A 20,102-nucleotide genomic window follows, 5' to 3' on the forward strand; every position below is an offset into this window, starting at 1 on the left:
ACTTAAAATTAGTGAATTTTCACTAATTTCACATATTCATGTTTACAGAGTATATCAATAACCCACATAATAATGGCATTTAAATAAAATAAATTTCTCCAATCAACAAATTTTTTATATTCAAGTCTTTTCCATAGTTTAAAATCATGACGACAAAAAAATATAAGTTTCTGCAATAGTTATCTAAATTTGTCATAAATGAATTAATAATTTACAATAAATTTGATCGATAATTATTATTTATGAAAAATTTAATTAACAGTTTGGCTGATCAGTGATTACATATTTACAAAAGTTTACTAGTAATGTCTCAAGCAATAGTTATTCCGATCTAAGGTTTTTTTTTTTAAATAGAAGCTCTAAGAGCAATATGAAGAACGAGTTTTAAGTAATGCCGAAATTTTCGAGATCTAACGAAATATGTATAGAAATTTTCGATTATATCCAAATAGACCTAAGTATGAATGAAAATAAATTTTTTCGTACACGTAGAGAAATTAATTATTCTATCTACTATAGAAAATCCGTAATTTTAACTATTTAAAATGGTAATAAAATTTTTCACCGGTAAAATAACAAGTTTTACCATTGAAAATGATAACAGTTACAATTGATGATGGTAACGATTACTATCGAAGATGCAAATTGTAATAATAAAAAATTGTAATTGTTACAATCGAAGATGGTAACCATTACTATTCAATGTTGTAAAAATTCTTAACTAAGAATGGGTGTGCATGTATACGTGTGTACGCGGGTGTGTGCGCATGTGTGTTTGTGTGCGTGTGTGAAATTAATCACTTCCACAGTTGAACAAATAACACATAGACAAGCGTCAGACTATACGCTCATATTAAAATTTTTTATTAGCTTAGATGGTCATCATTATTTAGGCTGATAGTAACTATTACCATCAGGTTATTAAGAATTACGATGTTTAAAATAATAGTAATTATTTAAGATAATAAAAGTTAAAATTTCTGATTATCATAAATAATTGTAAATTTTACCATATATTTAGTAGATACTACTATTTAGATTGTTTATTTATAATGTAAATAACATTTTCTATTATAAAATTCAGTTTTAAAATTGTACTATAACTTGATAATAACTTTTACTATAAAATTCTCTCCGTGTACGATATCTCTTGAATGAATCAATTGATTTGAATAATGATTCTTATCAAAGTAAATTATTTAAATCTTAAAGAGCTCAAAAACGAAAGTTTTATAAAGGGTATTTATAAATTTGAATAGCTTAAAAATATATATTTTATAGTGTCTTTGAACTTTTTGAGAGATTACATATATTTTTAAATTTTCTAAAGTTGAAGTAAAAATAAAAAATTTTTAACTGAGTTTAACTGCTGATAAATTATAAAAGTATAAATTCAGAATGCATTTTCTCGAATGCTATATATTAAAATCTTTAACTACATTATTCTCGGAAACTAACATAAATCATATTTTTTTTTCTCTTAAAAATTTAAAAATATTTTAAGTATAAAATATTTATTATAACTGTAAACTCTATCAAAACATCCATTTATAATTGAACACGGAGAAAATTTAATTATACTATCTATATATTACGATACTAAACTTGTAATTTGAACTATTTAAAATGATAGCAAAATTTTTCAGTGGTAGTAATAATTAGTTTTACCATTGAAAATGATAACAGTAACAATTAATGGCGGTAATGATTGCTATCGAAGATGCTAATTGTAACTATTAAAAATTATAATTTTTACAATCTGAGAAGGTAACTCTTACCATTCAAGGTTGTAAAAATTCTAATACAAAAAATAGGATGAATTTATATAAATTTAAATCCTTTATTTAAATCCATATTTTAGCTATGTACATTTTGTCTTTTAAATAATTAAAATGAGTAACAATACAATCGTTTAAGTCCGAATATAATAACAAATTTCGAATATTGAAGCTACCATTGATAACTTTAAATGATTGGATATCATCATCAAAATAATAGCACTTATCCAAGTATTAAGTGAAATTTGTATCATACACAGTTATACAAAGAGAAAATTACATGTAGACAAGCTTCCGACTGTAACGCCGATGTTTAAATTCTTTATTAGTTTAGATAGAAATTATTATTTGGGCTGATGGTAATTATTACTATCCAGGTTATTGAGAATTACGAATTTTATAATAGTTATAATTAGTTGAGATAATAAAAGTTATAATTTCTGTTATCATCAATAATTGTAGATTTTGCCATATAGTTAATAGATACTACATTTCAGATTATTTATCTAATAATTTAAATGATATTTTCTACTATCGAATTCAGTTTAAAAATTTTACTATAACTACATGATAACTTTTAGGGGAGAGGGAGGCAAAGTGGTCCCCTTAGGGAAAATAATTATAATATCATTAATTTTTTTTACGCGATTACTCTCTAAACATGAATAAATGAAATAAAAATGAGTAAGTGAATATTCACTAATTCTGAGTGCAAACCAAACCACTTATTTTAAAAAGTGGTTCGGTTTGCACTTAAAATTACTGAATTTTCACCAATTTCACTTATTCATGTTTACAGAGTACTTTTTTTTAGACCCTTTATACTTATATTTTCACTTCATTATGCTGTGTCCATTAAAATTGAAAAATCGAAAATTCGGGGCAAAGACGGCCCTTCAAAAAATTTTGGATTTGATATTTTTTATTCTTTACACGTGTGATATTTGCAAATAACTATAAAATAATTGTATTTTAATAATATAAAACATCATTTTAATAGTCAGCTACGATATACCTTTAAAACGTAATTTTACTATCTTTAACTTTCTTAATAAATTATATTTAATGAACAGTTTTGGTGGTCTATTTTAGCCCTCATTACATAAGAAATTTTGATAAGCTTATTATCCGTCTGAATTTATTGACGTATAGAAAATTTTGAGGGGCCCACTTTGCACCTTCCTCCCCTACTATAAAATTCTTTTTGCATACGGGAATCCATATAAATCGACGTAGGGAAGTATAGATTTACATAAAAGTCTATGAAACTAAACATAGAAAAGTATGGAAACCTGGATTCCCATTGTGGAAACCCATAAGGGAAATTTTCTTCCCATAGTGTGTAATATACTATTTTCTTGTGAATTATTTTAAATACCAAACAATTAAATCCGTATACATTAATTTATGATTAAAAAGAAAGTCAAATTTTTCCAAACAATTTTTTTCACAACTAATAGTCGAATTGCAGTAAATGTTTAAATCTCAAATATAATAACAATTATGATTATTTTTATTATTACTTTAGTTATGACATTCATTTAAGAATCGCTATCTTCCTGAATATAATCAGCAAAAAATAAAAATTAACTGTTATTAAAATTTATTTTGCATAATCAATTTATCTATAAAATAAAATTTATTAACTCGTACTTATAAACAAAAATTTTATTGATTTTTATGATGAGGCCGATCACCTCTAGTAACCTAAGAATCACGTATAGCAGTCAAGATAGCGAGAAAAAGAAAGAAGAAGTCTTGTTGTCAGACCGTATGCAAGATCCAGTAAATCTCAGTTATCGTTTGAAAAACATGCAGGGGACCTCCACTGTCATTTGCGGAGATAACCGGACCATAATGAGAATATTTATACCAAGCACATAGTTCAAATATACTAGAATTATCCGGTTTATTTGATATCATTCGACCCGGATTGCTGTTTCTCCTTGATAACATTAGTTTTTTTTTTTTTCTTTAATCACTCTTATGAGCTGTATCACGTGCCACTCGTGGAATAAATATAAAAAAACGTGATTTCTTAATTTTTCTCAGAACATAAATTTATTATTTATTATTATTCCGCAGTGGTATTCCCAATAAGACTTTGTCATTAAAGTTTATTTATAACTATAGTTATAAATATACTATAGTATATATGTACATTGAGTATATTCATATCTGCTCACTATTCATTAAACTTTGACCCCTTTAAAGCACCTGTTGCATCAACATCTGCATCTGTATTCTCCTAACTTGTCAAACATTACATATATTGTTTTCAACACGTCATGTTTATATACTTACGTTGTTTTAAATTCATCGATACATAACTCTTAAACGTGAGGTATACAAAAAACCATAATTAAAAAATGCATATTTGAATAATTACTTAAAATTAAATTTTTTCAAAATTTACATTTAAAACACAAAATTAAATAATTTATTTATTTACCCGTAAGCTCTATAAATTATTTATTTTATTTATATATATTTCTAGTTTAAACCGACTCATAAATTGCTCAGTTATTTTGAACTTTCATCTTATCAGCATTTTATTTTTTTTTCGGGTCATTTTATTTTTTATCACTAAAAAAAAATCAGTTTTGCAAATAAACGGGTCACAAAAGTTTTAATAACATAATATTTATTTATAATATTACAATAAATTTAACTTAAATACGAATATATTTATATACATTTATGATATTTAAAATCCAAAATAATTAAAAATAAATTTACTTATGTACTTGGATCCTCACGTGTTGTTTATGTTATTGAGAGAAGTATACACGTGATTAGATGATATAATTTACAACAACATAAGGGGGAGGGGGTATAAAGAAGACGATTCTGCTTGGCCCACAAAAGAAATGCATTGACTATTGAGTAAGGTTGAGCACCACTCTTAGCTATCCAATCATTCAGAACGACGTAACTTGGTAGCAGTTGCTTCAGTCTGACTTGATAACTCGTCAAAGGTGGAACAAAATGAAATTAACTAATATTATTAAAATTTCATTTTGATGGATTATCGCAATAATTCATAATAGCATACAATAGCCATTATCTCAATTTTTATTCACAATAATAATACACACCCCCGCATACTTTTGATTGTATAGATTTTTATAAAATAAAATAAAGACAGTAAAATTTTTTTTTGTGATCGTGTGCAATTAAATTTAATTAGTTGTAAATTTATTTTAATATTAATTATTAAATGTATAAAAATGGTAACACATAGTATGGAAAATATTTTAAAAATGCAGTATTACACGCCGACGAATCAAGACGAAGCGCTGAGTTCGTCGCCGTTAAGCGGGAAAAAACGTTGTTTAAATAAAGAGGTAATTTCTATATGAAAGTATAATCAATTATGTTAAAATATATCAATTATTACCCTTATGAAAAATGTCATACTACGGTTGGTTATATATTTTAGGAAAATTTATTTAAGATCATTGTCATTAATAATTATGTTTCGACGTAAAAAAAACTTAAATGACTGGCATTTCCGATGACGTCGATGGCATGCGACCTTTTTTGCGAAACGAATAACAATATAATTTATAATCAAAACCATTACTTTATTTGTATTGTATTTATAAAATATATTTAATACAATGAAAATTATAAATTTTAATTTTATAATTTGATAAATAAATTATTTTTTTTTTTAAATTATGTTACAGCAAGATCCAATGTCACATAGAATTATCGAGAAACGAAGAAGAGATCGTATGAATAATTGCTTAGCTGATCTTAGTCGACTCATACCAACTGAGTACTTGAAAAAAGGCCGAGGAAGAGTTGAAAAGACGGAAATTATCGAAATGGCTATTCGGCATATGAAATTTCTTCAAGGAGCTCATCAAGGTAAATTTAAAAAAACTTATTTATATGAATTTAAATATAAATTTATTTATATTTATTTTATTTTATAGATACAAAACATCCTTCGGTAACGACTATTCATAATCACCCAGAAGATAGTGTTGATAGTGTTTCACATTCAGCATCTGGATCAATAGCTGCTGAGCATTACAGAATGGGCTTCCAAGAGTGTCTCAGTGAAACGGTACATTTCCTTGTTGAGGGAGAAGGTTTTTTTGCCCGAGACTCCCTCTGCGTACAATTAATTAATCATTTGCAACAGCACTGTGAAAAAATCGTTGCTACAAGTAAATATTTATATTTAAATACATCAACTCTTAAATGACACCGTGTGAAATTTTGATCTCAGACTATTTTCGTTTTTTTTTTTTTTTAATGTAACCTACAGAAATGGAATAACCATGATGTCTATCATCGATTAACAATTGATACTTCAAAATAAAGATCCTTTTTGGTAAACCCATTTATGGAACGTAAACTATCTTGAAGTAGTCAATTTTTGGTGCAAAATTCTAATTTTTTGCTTTAAGTATTGGAATTTTAAAAAAATGGCGCGTATTCAAGTAAAATGACATTTTTTACCGCTTTTTTTTTTCTCTTCTCTTAAATTTGAGACAATAAAAATGCTAGCTATTCACTATTTATTAATGAGAAGTATGACACTAATTCAAATAGTAGTATACTTTTCACTACATTGTAAAAAAAACGGGGTAAGTCCAAGCGGTGTAGGTGTTAAAATTTTCCGTGTTAAATTTCAACACCGAAAGCAGTGTTAAAATAACACCGTCGCTAGTCTAAATATTCTTTACCGTTGAAAATTATTTATGTTTAATGTATATAAATATGAACAAAGTTCGTTATTATAATGCCTAAAGTAGTAAATAATTACTGTGTTCAAACTTTAAAGATTTTCACAGTAAATGTATTTAATTGTCAATGCTTATTTACTGGGTAACCTTAAATTTTCTATTATTAAAAATGTGCTCATAAAACAAAAATATTTTTTAAATTTTTAGTATAAATAAATTTTTTTTACAATAAAAATATGCATTCAACTTCCAAATCAAATATTAGTATGAGTAACTATTGTAGTAATAAACTGATTAATCATTTTAAAAAATATTTCTGGATCGAGTAAAGAACATCCTGGTTCAAAAAATGCGCCATACTCAAACTAAGTCCGTATCATCCTGAGTCAATATTATTGGCCTCAAACCAAGAGAAAAAAATTATTGGGAGAAATAAATATGCATTTTGTTTGAAAACAAAAAACGCTTTATTCAAGAGTAACATTTTTGAAAGAAAAATTTTTATTCTCCATTGAAGAGTAATAATTTATTTATTCAAGATTCATTTTTTTTTTAATTAAATAGTTTAGATGTTTTGAAACAAGAATAATATTTTGAAGAAAATATTTTACTTGAACCAAGTTAATTTTTTTTCTGTGTATACGTGGAAATTTTTTTTTACACCGATTTAACACTGCCAAATTACACCACCTACTCTGATGTTATTTCATTTTAACACCGCGCGGTGTTAAATTGACTCTATTTTATTCAAAGAGAAATTTTAAGCACTCTTGGGGTAATGGTAATTTTTTGGTGCCGAGGTCTACATGTTACCGTTCGACGCATACTTAATTTCACTGACGCGTGTCATTTAGGTGCTAATTTTTTTTTATTTATTTATAAGTGTAATTATTAATATTTATAAATTATTATAGGTGATAGACTAGGATTTCCTCATCCAGAAATGCCAACGTTAAATGATGCAAGTGTTCCGAATTTCGTTCACACAAGTATTCCAACACTTAGTCCGCCAAACAATCATTCAGATCGTGGTTCAAGTTCGGGAGTTAGTTCATTGAGTGATTCAGAGCGTCCTCAACCTATTATTCCACCTCCTACAATAGTCAGTGATGACAGTAATCACAGTACACATTCAAATACCGCATCTTCATCAGTTCCCAGGCCGTCAAATTATAAATTTAAGAGTTCGATAAAACAAAGATTTTCAGCAGAAAGAATAAAGTCGAGCCCATTACCCACTTCAGAAAAGTCACACGGCGTACCAATATTTGCTTTACATGAAGCTGGATCATTTTATATTCCACTGACAGTTGATTCTGGCTTTATTAGACCACACATGTCTTATGTAGCTGATACAGGACCTGATGTTGTACTTCATCCAGTGACGATATCCGTTAATTTCAATCAGACGACTACTCCAGCGTGGTCACCTCAATATAGTCCTAGACATCAAGATCATTTGTAATAATAATATCGAATACTCTCAACTAACTTCAAACGTCACGTGATAGCATATATATTTTTTTAAATAATTACGTAATTTTACGGTAATAAACCACTAAACGAATATACATATATAGTAATAATAAATACCAGGTGACTATTAGCATTTATTTATACAATAATAAATAACGTATTGATTAGACTCGATTGAATGTTAATACCGTATTATTTTTAAACTATCAATGTTTGTCAACCCTTCGAGTATTCACTTTTTTATTAGTCACATAATTTTTAAAACAATGTCTTTAATATATATTATATGTTTTATTCAGATAAAATATTTAAATATATTTTTTATGCTCTTGAATCATATTTTATAATTAAATTGTTCAATTTTTCTAAAAAATGATTTAATAAAAAAATATGCTCAAAGCTGAAATGATTGAAATAATGTCTTTCCTGTTAAAAAAAAAATAATGGATAGGGTAACTCGACCAATAAATGACTGAGTCCCAATAATTGGGTGTAAAATATTTTGATAAATTTAACTGAAGGTATCTTTTAAATTCTGATACAAAGTACCGTATTTTCGAAGCTGATTTCTGATAAAAAATCAATTTTATAAGAATTTATGGGAATGTTTAATCAGAGCGTCTACTTGAGTGTTAACTGTAAAAAATTCAGTCTGCGGTGTGGTGTAAATAATTTGATGTGAAAATTTTCAACACTGCTGGCGTGAAAGTTACGCTATATATGTTAAAAATTTAACACCGTATTATATATAATACGGTGTTAAATTTTTAGCTGTGTGAATTAGAATGATCACAATACCGACGGTGTAAACGTTACTTTGATAGATACACAATAAAAATAAGTTCTTATTTGGGCGAGATAATATAGTAAAAAATGCTTCTATAGAAATTTCTATTCTATGTTTTAATTTTTAATTAACATCATATCAAACTAAAATATTTATGTGAATAGAATCGTTGATTTTTCAACTTCGAACCATAATAGTATCTCATACATCACGTGGAATCGGTATTATACTCAATGTCACTAGATGTAAAGTCCTCTCAGAAGGTAAGTCGCCATAGAGAATTGTCGTGAATTTTCGGCTTGTAGTGTTAATTAACATTACATTAACATTAACATAAATGTGTAGTAACAACACGAGAATATACTTGATTTTTAACAGAGGGGGTAAAAACCGACAGTGACTCGATCTCTGGGAGGACTTTATACAAAAGTTTATAAAATGAAGGCATGAAGAAAAACGCCGTTAAATGTCTAGTGTCAGCATCATGCAGTCAAAGTTATGAAAATAATTTACTTTATTATTATTATTAAAAAAGATTTAGGGTAAGAGCATCAGTACCCAGCCCTTAACCAGTAGCCAGCCACTTTATATTAAATTATATCTACATATATTTTTAACTAATGTTAAAGTATGTGACTGGCTGGCTACTGATTAGGGAATGGGTACTGGTGCTCACCCTACTTTATGAAATTGAATACTTTGTCATCAAAAAGTCATCTTTGGTGTTATGTCGTATCAATTAATGAGATATTTAAGGTTATAACATTCACATTCAGTTGACGTTGACGTGGCGTTGATCTGCACATGCGTGTGTTGATTCAATTAAATGCGCATGTGCAGTCTAGAGATTTTGGTCATGTTAATAAGGCAGCTAAGTTAAAAGAGGTCTGGCGCATTTACCCAGTGGGTACAATACTGGCCAATAATTCTTGAGGGGTAGCATAGAATCGGGAAAAAAAAAATGTCTCAAAATAAAAATGTATGTTACTACTTTCATACAAATGTAAAAATATAAAAATAAAAAGTTGTAAAAAAAATTCAATAATTAAAAATATATATACAATTAATAAAATGTAAAATTATAAATATGCATTGTAAAATAAGTAAATAAAAAAAAATCCCTATAAAAAATGTCTCTATATTTGAAAATCACTAATAAAAATATGGTCACTATTTAAAAATTACTAAATAATTTTAGTGTATATATATATATAATTATGAATAATTAAAAAAAACTAAATTAAAAAGTCACTAAAAAAAAATTACTATAAAAATAAAAAATCCTACAAACCAACATTTGCATAACCAAACACGTATATAAAAAAGTTATGTGAAAATAAACATCTCTAAAAATAATATGTCTATAAATAATCGACTGTTTTTGAATATCTCTAAAAAATATAATATCTATAATAAAATATCTGAATAAAATGTAACCTACAAATTGAAGAATTTCACCATTTGCTCATAATAGTGACTAAGTTTATATTATAAAATATAAGTATTAATAATAATGATAAAACAACAATAATAATAATAATAAAAATTATGGTTATTATTATGGAAAAATATTAAGGAAAACAATAAATAAATAAATAAATAATTGTTAACTTATAATAAGAGACCTGGAGTAAATGTGAAAATTCAAAATCTGATTACTCCAAAGCACTGAGCTTGTAATAATTTACATAATTTTAATTAAATAAATTAATAATTTAATTAAATATTATATTAATTATATAAAGAAGTGATTAAATTATAATTATTTAATCACATTAATTAATTTAAGTGTATAGTTGAAGTACAGAGTACTGTTTGATTTATGAAAAAAAAAAAAAAAGAAATAAAACCAATCAGTAATTTCTCATTATCACAGTGATGCTGATATAATAATAATAGTAAATTAAAAATAATAATTATAAAAATTATATTCATTATTATGATGTTGAGTTAAAATAGTAAATAAATTAAAAAATGCAAGTTTATAAAAGAACTTTGTTTATTTTTCAAGTTTTTATTTTTTTTTTTTTAAATGTTTAAAATTAATGTTAAAAAAGTAATCTATATTGTAAATATATAATATATATATAAGATATAATCTGTAAAAAACATAATGTTGTACAGTTAAGGAAAATAAATAATAATAATAAAGTATTCTATATTTACAAAAAAAAAAAAAAAAATTTGATTTAATTGATTTAATGACACTATTGATATAATGTATAATAAATCTAACTTATAAGATTGAATTGTTTAAAGTTATATGGATAAATATTTAATAATAATAATAAATGCAGCTTAAATACATTTAAATAATAATAAAAGTGGTAATGAATTACATTACAAAGCCATAGATAATAAACACAAAGGTTAATTAATTAATGACATGATTTTGAGCATTGACTTTTTTACGCCAATAAGTTTTTTATGTTATAAAAAAACTAATTACAGTGAAAAAGTCAATGTTCGCAATTTTGTGGGTTACATTTATAATTTAGGCCATCGCTATCTTAATTTTTTTTAAAAAACAACTTAATAGTTACGATTTTCTTCACGATTACGATCACGGTCTCGTCTTTGACGATTCCAGTCTGCACCCTGACGATTATAATTTTGACGGTCACGGAAGTTTCCATGGTTTCCTCTTGAAAAGAAATTGCCTAAAAAAAAGAATTTATGATTAATAATATGTACTTTTGTTGCTTACGTCCATACACAGTATCTCTAATTAATTAATAGGACATGAGGACTTATATATGTGCTATTATTTTTTTTATTTTTTGCCAATGTTTTATCAGTATTTGTGACCACTGGAGAACTTCTTTAAGTCGAACCTCGATAACTCGAAACCTCGATAACTCGAAACCTCGATAACTCGACAAAATGTTTTGTTCCTGAAGTTAATGAACAATTAACAAGTTTTCGATTTTTTTTTTTTTTCAACAATTAAATTACTTAAAAAAAAAAAAAAAAAAAAAAAAAAAAAAACCTATGCACATGTAGAAAATTCACAAAACTATAAGTGCAATTTTTTAAAATATTTTTTTTACTATAATGTCATTTCTAAAAAAATCTAAAAATTATTAGAAGTTGGCTAACTTTCAGTACCATGAAATTAAAAACCTCTATAAGTCGAAATAATCAGTGAGTCCCTCCAACCCTTCTACAAGTCAAATATTCCCTTACAAAATTCGTCCGTCGAAATCTTCCATAAGTCGAAAACTTAAACTCGAAATTTTTGAAGTCTCTCTTGAAGTTAAACTTACAGAAATTCTACTGTGTAAGTGTCCTTATTTCCATTTTTTTTTGTTTTTTGATGAATATATTGTTTACCTTGTTTCATTTCGAAAATTCTTTCATTAGAATCAACAAAGTTGTTAACTTTATCAGTAAGTTGAAGAGCTAATGATTGTAGACGACTTGGTTCGCTTCTATGCATAACAACTGTCTCAGATGGATCATCCAAAGAAGCCTATAATATATAAAAAATTATTATTAATACACAAATATTTATTTAAAATAAAGGTAAATAAAAATAAAAACTTTACCATAAGTTCTTCATTGATAATCATTTTACTGATAATGGAATGTACGACGGGTCGTTTTAGTTGGAACATATCAGCTAATGTTGGCATAGAAATCGAATCATAAACATGAGAATAAGTGAAAAGATAAGTTCTTAGAGCTTCTTCTTTAATTAGTCGAGTGAGCATTGCACGAACTTTATCAGCTTGATAAAATAGATCCCAAACCTATTTAGTAATAATTCAAGTATTAGAATGATAAAAACATTTAATGTATAAGAATAAAAAAAAATAATATCTATCAAATTAAGTACCTTAGCATTCATTTTCTCATTAATAATGAAATTATTGCAAGCTGACCAATTGCCATTACGCATTGCTTTAGCAGCAGCTACAACATGCTCCCTCATTGATTCCGGTGGTCCTACAAGCGATTGACGTTCACTAGATCGCAGTTGTTGATAGAAAGTTTTAGATATCATTCTTCTTCTTGCATCAAATTCATGTGCTATAAAAATAAATTCATATTATATTTTTTATAATTATTTAAATTTAAATAAAATAAATAGTATATTGTGTGACAAGGGATGAAACAAAACGATTTCGAACCAGAGTAAAGTTGGCTAACATTACCCACAGTTTGAAATCGTGTTTTATCTTGAGTTACACACAATATTTTTCCTGATTGCCTGCATTGGAACTTAAAGTTTTAGTGTTAGCGCCCAGTCAAGAACAAGTTAATTTAAAACCAATGGTGTGATTGGAAGTGAACAATGTAATTTGCAATCTTTAATCAAGCAAAAACTGTAAATACTATTATTTTTATAAAACTTAATCAGAGTCTAAATTGTGAATGCTTTCGGTCACCGGGCAGAAAACTATACATATGTCATATATATTTCAAACCAAGGGAGGAAAGTATGATATTTTAATCCGCATGTATAATTGTCTAGCTGAGCCGAAGGCAAAGATAGCAGACACGCGAATTGGGATATCTTACCTGGTCTTACTTTCCACTGAAAGTTCCAATTCTTTCCCTATTCAGAGGGAAGAAAGTCGTTTTTTTCTTTTATAAGAAAAAAAATGATAAAAATTAGGGCATGCGCCATTCTTCCCAAAAACATAAAAAAATGTTTTAAGTTTGAGGTACAAATCTGGTGAAAAATTGTATACACACCACGGAGGACATCTACTTTCCTCCCTCGGTGTGTAATATACTATTTCACCAGATTAATATTTGAAAGATAAAATTTTTGCCTCTGCCGCATACGCTAATTTGCATCATTTATTTTGTCATAAAAAAAAAGAACGACTTTTTTCCCTCTAAATAGGGTAAAAATTTTAACTTTCAACGCAGGTATGGTAAGAAAAATATTTGTTTCTGCCAGCTGACTAAATACATTCGTAATTTACGCGTTTGCTAATATTTGTTCGCGGCATTATTTGAAATTAACTTGTTACGACTGGCTGAAGACACTGAAACTTGAAGTTCCGATGCTGTTAACATGAAAATAAAATTAATTACATACCAGCCATGTAGGGAATTTCTATCAGCATTGCAGATACTAAGTACACACACTCAAGTAATTCTAAATTAATGTGCATATGGAACGGCATCTGACGTTGCTTTTCAATTTTTTCCTGTTCTTTGCTACGCTCATGCTGCCGTTGGGGCAAAAGACCTTGTGCTAATAATTCTTTAACTTTACCAGTCATCATCAAATCTACAAGACAGTTGTGAGCATCTTTGATGTTGGCATGTCGGAATGCACACAGACCAAGATGTGCAATCGTTCGGTTATAAAGAATCTGCGTTGCAGGATCAGAATGTTGGATAGTCTCCTGAAGATGAGACATCAAAATAAGATCACGTGCTTGGAACCAATTATCATGAAGAGCGTGATGATATATGTGGGCGAGAATAGCCCGGGTACGAAGACGGTCAGTTCCATCATAAGCGTAGGCATATTTGCAAAGTTTTTCCATAACCTGGACAGATGTAACAACGGTTGCTGGAATTTCACCGTCTTTTTGTTTCAATACATTCGGATCGAATTTGTAGTAAAGATGTTCAATTTTTCGTAAGTAAATACGACAACGTTCTGATACGCTGCCATGACGTTCCAAATATTCTTGAACTTTATCAATAATATTGGCAACTTGTTTTTCATCTTTCAATCTTTCAACGTATTCGTTACTATGAGGATCACACTCTTTCAAAAGTTTCGTGAATTCTTCATCCAAACGTTCAACGAGTGTAAGCACACATCCATGAAGTTTGAATGGAGGATTTTCAAATTCTTCAGCGTCTTCATTAATGTGTTCAGCAATTTGCATATCAGGATTAGCAAGAAGTATACCCAGCATTTCTGAAATGCGCTCTAATAATTTAGACCAGTATTCAGGTTTCATTGCATCTGATACCTTTGGATTGTAATCAAAAATAGAAGATACTATTGAGAATATAATTTTTACAGTAATTGCTGGGCCAAGATTATGTAATGCAGCAATGGATAGTAGTTCATATAAAAACTCTATTTGTTCACGTCTATCAGTACGTTTTTTACCACGCGCTGCAATTATTTCGCTAAGTTTTTTCAGTACAGCTGGTACATTTATTTCAGCATCTTTAGCAAACATTTTAGGTTTTTCACACGGAACAACAAGACCACCTTTGACAGTTTCCCATTCACCTTCATCATCATCTTCATCGCGCTTCTTCTTCCGTTCTTTATCTTTCCGCTCTTTACGCTGTTCCTTCTTTTTAGCTTTGTCTTCATCATCATCTTTATCGGTTGCTTTTTTAATGAAACGTTCGAGAATGTTCTGATACTGACCATCATCGTCACTACTTTCGCTATCGCTATCAGAATCACTGCCCCAGTCAGATTCACTTTCGCTTTGATCGTCATCTGGCATCGAAGCTTTCTTTATTTTCGGTATATCTGGTACACTCACTTCTGATCCAGATTTTTTAACAACTGGAGGTCGATCCTCTTCATCTTCAAATTCTGAATCTTCTTTCGGTTTATCATCTTCTTCGTAATCGTCTAAGTCTGGATTTTCTCTGAACTTAGCGATTTCTTCCTCAAAATCTTTTGTGTTAAGTTTTTTAAGCAGATATGATGGCATCAATTTTTAAATATTTTTCAATCATCAATATACCAAAAATAAAGCTTTCAAACTGCTATCTTATAAATAATACAAACTCAAGTGTATTTCTTGGGTTAGAGTTTGGACGCCAGTATGATTTAAAAGGTTGACAAGAGAATTTTGCACGGAAAAAAATAAACTTTAAAAATTAGTGTTTGAAATTATAACCGGGAACCCGGGTGTCGATATGGGGAATTTTAACATTTGAAAAAAATAAATTTTATAATACGTGTCGTCAATTTTCTAAGTATTAATTACAATTTTTAAAGTTCAAATATTCGTTGTTTCCGCATAGACAAGAAATTTGCATACTTATCCTGTAGTAATTTATAATTTAATGATAAAAAATGACTATTTAGAATGATAGTATTTACTGATCATTTCGTCATTGTATTCTTTGTCGTTCTCAATTTATATATTTCTTTTTTTCTTTGGGTGGCTTAACTAAAAAATTTTGACCTGCTGAATTCAAAAATATCTGGTAGCTTTTCGAAAAACTACCAATATACCGGCTAAAATAATTTTGCAATGAAAATTTTTATAAATTTCAGCCATATTTTTGTTGATGGAAGTTTTGGAAAGTTTATAGAAAAAAATATTCATTTTCGTTTGTTCTTTCATAATCTTCGTTTGTTTGATCATAATTAACGTCTTATTGCCTTTTATTGTCAATTTTAATTAATTAACATCTCATTACCAGTGTAGCTATGTCGCGCATGCGCATTAATACTTGTGTAGCAGTGGGATTTCCTTCCAGATGCCCGGGAACATTTAAATTTAAGATTTATTACAAAAAAAAAGTGAATATCCAATCAAACAAAATATGAACTTTTAATTGTACTTGTCGTTATGAAATTTATATAAAATAATCTATATTGATATTGTGAATAATCTTAATATACAGCATCAATCTGAATAGTTAGTAAATTAGATATTAATTGATGGAAAATATAATTGAAAATCTAATTTATCATGCATTTCAGCGTACGTCTCTACATTCAACGTGAGTGCATATATATTGTATTTACTTGTGAAAATTTTATGTCTGCAAATTTTTGGTTGTGTATGTGAAGATTTCCTGTGCGTGCATATTTATATATGTTGAATTTTGCAGAAAATTTTCCATTCATTTGTATAAATTAGATTATTTTCAGTTTTGATATCTACTGTAATAATTAAATATCTCAAAAAACGATTTTTTTTTTTTTGTTATAATTTTTATAGCTTCATATAATTTATTCTTTGCATAATTTTATTTTTTTCCTCAATAGGTTCATTTTTGAGTAAATAAAACGAATATTGATTTTAATGGATATTTATTTATTACTCAAGTATCACAATTCACAGTATTGTGAAATCAAAATACATTCTAATTTGACTTGAACATCGATAAATATCATGAGACCACATAGATAAGTTTGGAATCATAAGTTTAGACGGAAGCACTGTAATAAATAAAAAAAATCGGTCTGTCGGTTGACCCTGCGGGCCAGCCCCAAAACTTCCCGCCTATTTCGAGCTCCTTGAGCTCAGAAAATTGTTGTAGATACATTTTCTCTTCGAGCGCGAAAATACTTTTGTATGCCTTTGTTTTCGAAAGAAAACGTTTTTTACGATTTTTTCTCAAACGATATCTCTCGAACAAATAAACCGATTAAGACGTTCAAGGCGACAATCGACATGTTTTATTGAGTTCTATAACTGATCAGATTTTCGAATTGATTCATCAAGTCGTTTTTGGAATATTTTCAAAATACTAAAAAAAAAAAATTTGGAATTAATCGGGTCAGTCATTTCGAAAATATTTGGAAAAAACCATTATCCACCATTTCTTTCTCCCGCGATATCTCTCGAACGAATTATCCGATTTTGATGTTTGAGGTGGCAATCGACGCGTTTTATTGAGTTCTAGAGCTGATTAGATTTTGGGATTGATCGGATGAGTCGTTTTTGGGAAATCAATAAAAAACTAAAAAAGAAATTTTTTTTTTTTTCGTAATTCGCAAATATTTTCGAGTCTATTCGATCAAATAATCTGAAATTTTCAGGAAAGTTGATGGCCAACAAGCTCTTTCGATTGCCACCTCAACCATCCAAATCGATTGATTAGTTCAAAAGTTACAAAGAGTTCACACACACACACACACACACACACACACACACACACACACACACACACACACACACACACACACACACACACACTCGGACATCATTCTGAAAATAGTCAGAATAGCTTCCTAGGACCTCAAAACGTCGACATCTGATGAAAACTCGATTTTCGAAAATCGGGGTGAAAACAATAACTTCCCGAAATGTTTGAAAATCGTCGATTTTCTTAGCGGGAAGTTAAAAATTGTTGTCAGTTGACCCTGCGGGCCAGCCCCAAAAGTTCCCGCTGCTTTCGACCTCCTTGAGCTCGAAATCATTGTTGAGAATACATTTTTGAGCTCTTCGAGCTCGAAAATACTTTTGTATGCCTTTGATTTCGAAAAATAACGTTTATCATTTTTTCTACAACGATATCTCTCGAACGATTAAACCGATTGAAACGTTTAAGGTGGCAATCGACGCGTTTTGTTGAGTTTTACAACTGATCAGATTTTGAAGTTGATTTATCGAGACATTTTTGAAAAATTTCCAAAATACTAAAAAAAAATTTTTTTTTTAATTCTTTCGTTAACGGTTTCTCTTGAACGAATGAACCGATTTTGATGGTTGAAGAGGTATTCGACGCGGCTTACAAAGTTTAAGAGTTGATTAGATTTTGGAATCAATCCATGGAGCAAATTAAAAGTTATTCAAAAAAAACATTTTTGAAAAAATTTTATTTTTGAAATATCTCCAAACGTATCCTACCGATTGAACTCAAATTGTCAGTGCTTATAATATTTAACACAGTGCTGCCAGAACGTGGGATATTTTTACCCCTTCCCGAGCGCCATGCGCGCGGTGCACACATGCAATTTTGTCTATCAGTGTGTCGGGAAACCGAAAGAAGCCGAGAGAAACCGAGCGTTGTAGACAAGCGGAGGAGAAATATTGTCCCCACCATGCGTCGTTTCATACCCGCTCAGAGTTGCGTGTTCAAATCCGCACTCGAATTTGATTTTTTTTTTTTTTTTTTTTTTTTTTTTTTTTTTTTTTTTTTTTTATTATTTTTGAACGTAATAAATTTTGAAATATTTATTTGTTCAAATTTTTTAATTAACTGATAATTAAAAATTTTTTGAACAAATTTAAATGCCTGTAAAATAGATAAATAAATGTTAAAATATAATCCTCTCATTAAAATTTTATTTAATAATAAATTTTAGATTATTAATCGTAATTTTAATAAATAATTATTATTAAAAGTCATTTATTATTAATATTAGTTATTAGTGTTAATTGTTACTCAAAGTTTTAAATACGATTTTTATATAAGCTGTTGCATTTACTCGGTATATCGGTGTTGTGGACGTGCGGTAATGTTTTTGTTTCAGGAGCTTCGAGTCGTGGGTTCACAACCGCGACTGAGACGAATTTTTTTTTATTTTTTAAACTAATTAATAATTAATTATTTTTTAATTATCTTAAATTAATTCTTACAAAAAAAGCTTATTAATATTATTTAAATCAATAACAAAACGCGATTCTTAGACTTCATTTATCGCTTTTTATCATTTTTATGCTACTACACCTAATTCTAATGATTAAGTTATTATTATTAATAATGTTATATTGTTTAAAATAATTATATATTATTTATAATAATTATCAGACTTAATTCTTACTTGAAGTCTAAAATACGATTTTTATATTACCTCACGTCTTATAATCTTAATACGGGCGAATGGACACGTACAACCCTTGTAGCCTCACGTTCGCAGAATCGCGTGTTCGATTCCGCGGCTGGATCAGATTTTTTTTTTTAAATTTACAAATATATTGTTTATTTTGTTATGTGTATTTCTATTCGTATTATTTATATTTTAATGTTTTCCTAATATGAAATTAAAATCTCCGAATATATTAAAAAGCGCGCGAAAGTTATCCTCGACACTGATGTTGATCAACAATCGACGTTTCGTATGTTTGCGCGCCAAAGGTCCATGCAGTCTTAAAGCCGTTGCTTCGCGGAATTTGACGATGATATACGTTATTTATTTATGATGTTCTCATTGGTTCGCTCTATGTGTCATTAAAATTATCAAATCAAAGAAAACCAAATTCGAATTAGAAAAAAAAAAAATAATCTGATCCAGCCGCGGAATCAAACACGCGATTCTGCGAACGTGAGGCCAAAAGGATTGCACGTGTCCATTCGCCCATGTTAAGGTTATAAGACGTGAGGTAATATAAAAATCGTATTTTAGACTTTAAGTAAGAATTAAGTCTAATAATTTTTATAAATAATATATAATTATTTTAAACAATATAACATTATTAATAATAATAACTTAATCATTAGAATTAGGTGTAGTAGCATAAAAATGATAAAAAGCGATAAATAAAGTCTAAGAATCGCGTTTTGTTATTGATTTAAATAATATTAATAAGCTTTTTTTGTAAGAATTAATTAAAGATAATTAGAAAATAATTAATTATTAATTAGTTTAAAAAATAAAAAAAAATTCGTCTCAGTCGCGGTTGTGAACCCACGACTCGAAGCTTTTTAAGTTGGCACATGTAGGTTCCG

At 28.2% G+C, this 20,102-nt stretch overlaps 2 protein-coding genes across 5 annotated transcripts in view; one reads left to right on the top strand and one right to left on the bottom strand.

Moving 5' to 3' along the window:
* LOC103569513 (transcription factor cwo) overlaps nt 1-10,576 on the top strand; it is a 36,472-nt gene extending 25,896 nt beyond the window's left edge. For 3 of the 4 annotated variants that reach the window (XM_008546850.3, XM_053739153.1, XM_008546847.3), the window contains 3 exons: nt 5,471-5,654; nt 5,723-5,959; nt 7,396-10,576. In XM_008546850.3, the coding sequence (XP_008545072.1) occupies nt 5,471-5,654; nt 5,723-5,959; nt 7,396-7,946 (972 nt within the window). In that variant the 3' untranslated portion in view covers nt 7,947-10,576. Of the gene's footprint in view, nt 1-4,700; nt 5,126-5,470; nt 5,655-5,722; nt 5,960-7,395 lie in introns of those variants that run through there. The other variant, XM_008546848.3, reaches the window with a different exon arrangement.
* A 655-nt stretch (nt 10,577-11,231) lies between these two features.
* On the bottom strand, nt 11,232-15,400 carry LOC106693917 (eukaryotic translation initiation factor 3 subunit C-like). Its single transcript, XM_053739329.1, has 5 exons — nt 13,798-15,400; nt 12,583-12,776; nt 12,293-12,496; nt 12,078-12,216; nt 11,232-11,404 (listed from the first exon to the last, which is right to left on the bottom strand). The coding sequence occupies exons 1-5, from the start codon at nt 15,398-15,400 to the stop codon at nt 11,277-11,279; spliced, it is 2,268 nt and encodes a 755-aa protein (XP_053595304.1). The 3' UTR covers nt 11,232-11,276.
* Nucleotides 15,401-20,102: the final 4,702 nt, after the last annotated feature.

The sequence above is a fragment of the Microplitis demolitor genome, chromosome 5 (assembly GCF_026212275.2).
Source record: "Microplitis demolitor isolate Queensland-Clemson2020A chromosome 5, iyMicDemo2.1a, whole genome shotgun sequence".
NCBI lineage: Eukaryota > Metazoa > Arthropoda > Insecta > Hymenoptera > Braconidae > Microplitis > Microplitis demolitor.

What these genes read in the sequence shown, in the direction of transcription:
- LOC106693917 (XM_053739329.1), bottom strand. Translation starts at nt 15,400, where the DNA reads ATGCCATCATATCTGCTTAAAAAACTTAACACAAAAGATTTTGAGGAA. An exon ending in AGAAATTCCCTACATGGCTG is followed by an intron (nt 12,777 to 13,797) that starts GTATGTAATTAA and finishes TTATTTTTATAG; the next exon opens with CACATGAATTTGATGCAAGA. An exon ending in TTATCAATGAAGAACTTATG is followed by an intron (nt 12,217 to 12,292) that starts GTAAAGTTTTTA and finishes TATATATTATAG; the next exon opens with GCTTCTTTGGATGATCCATC.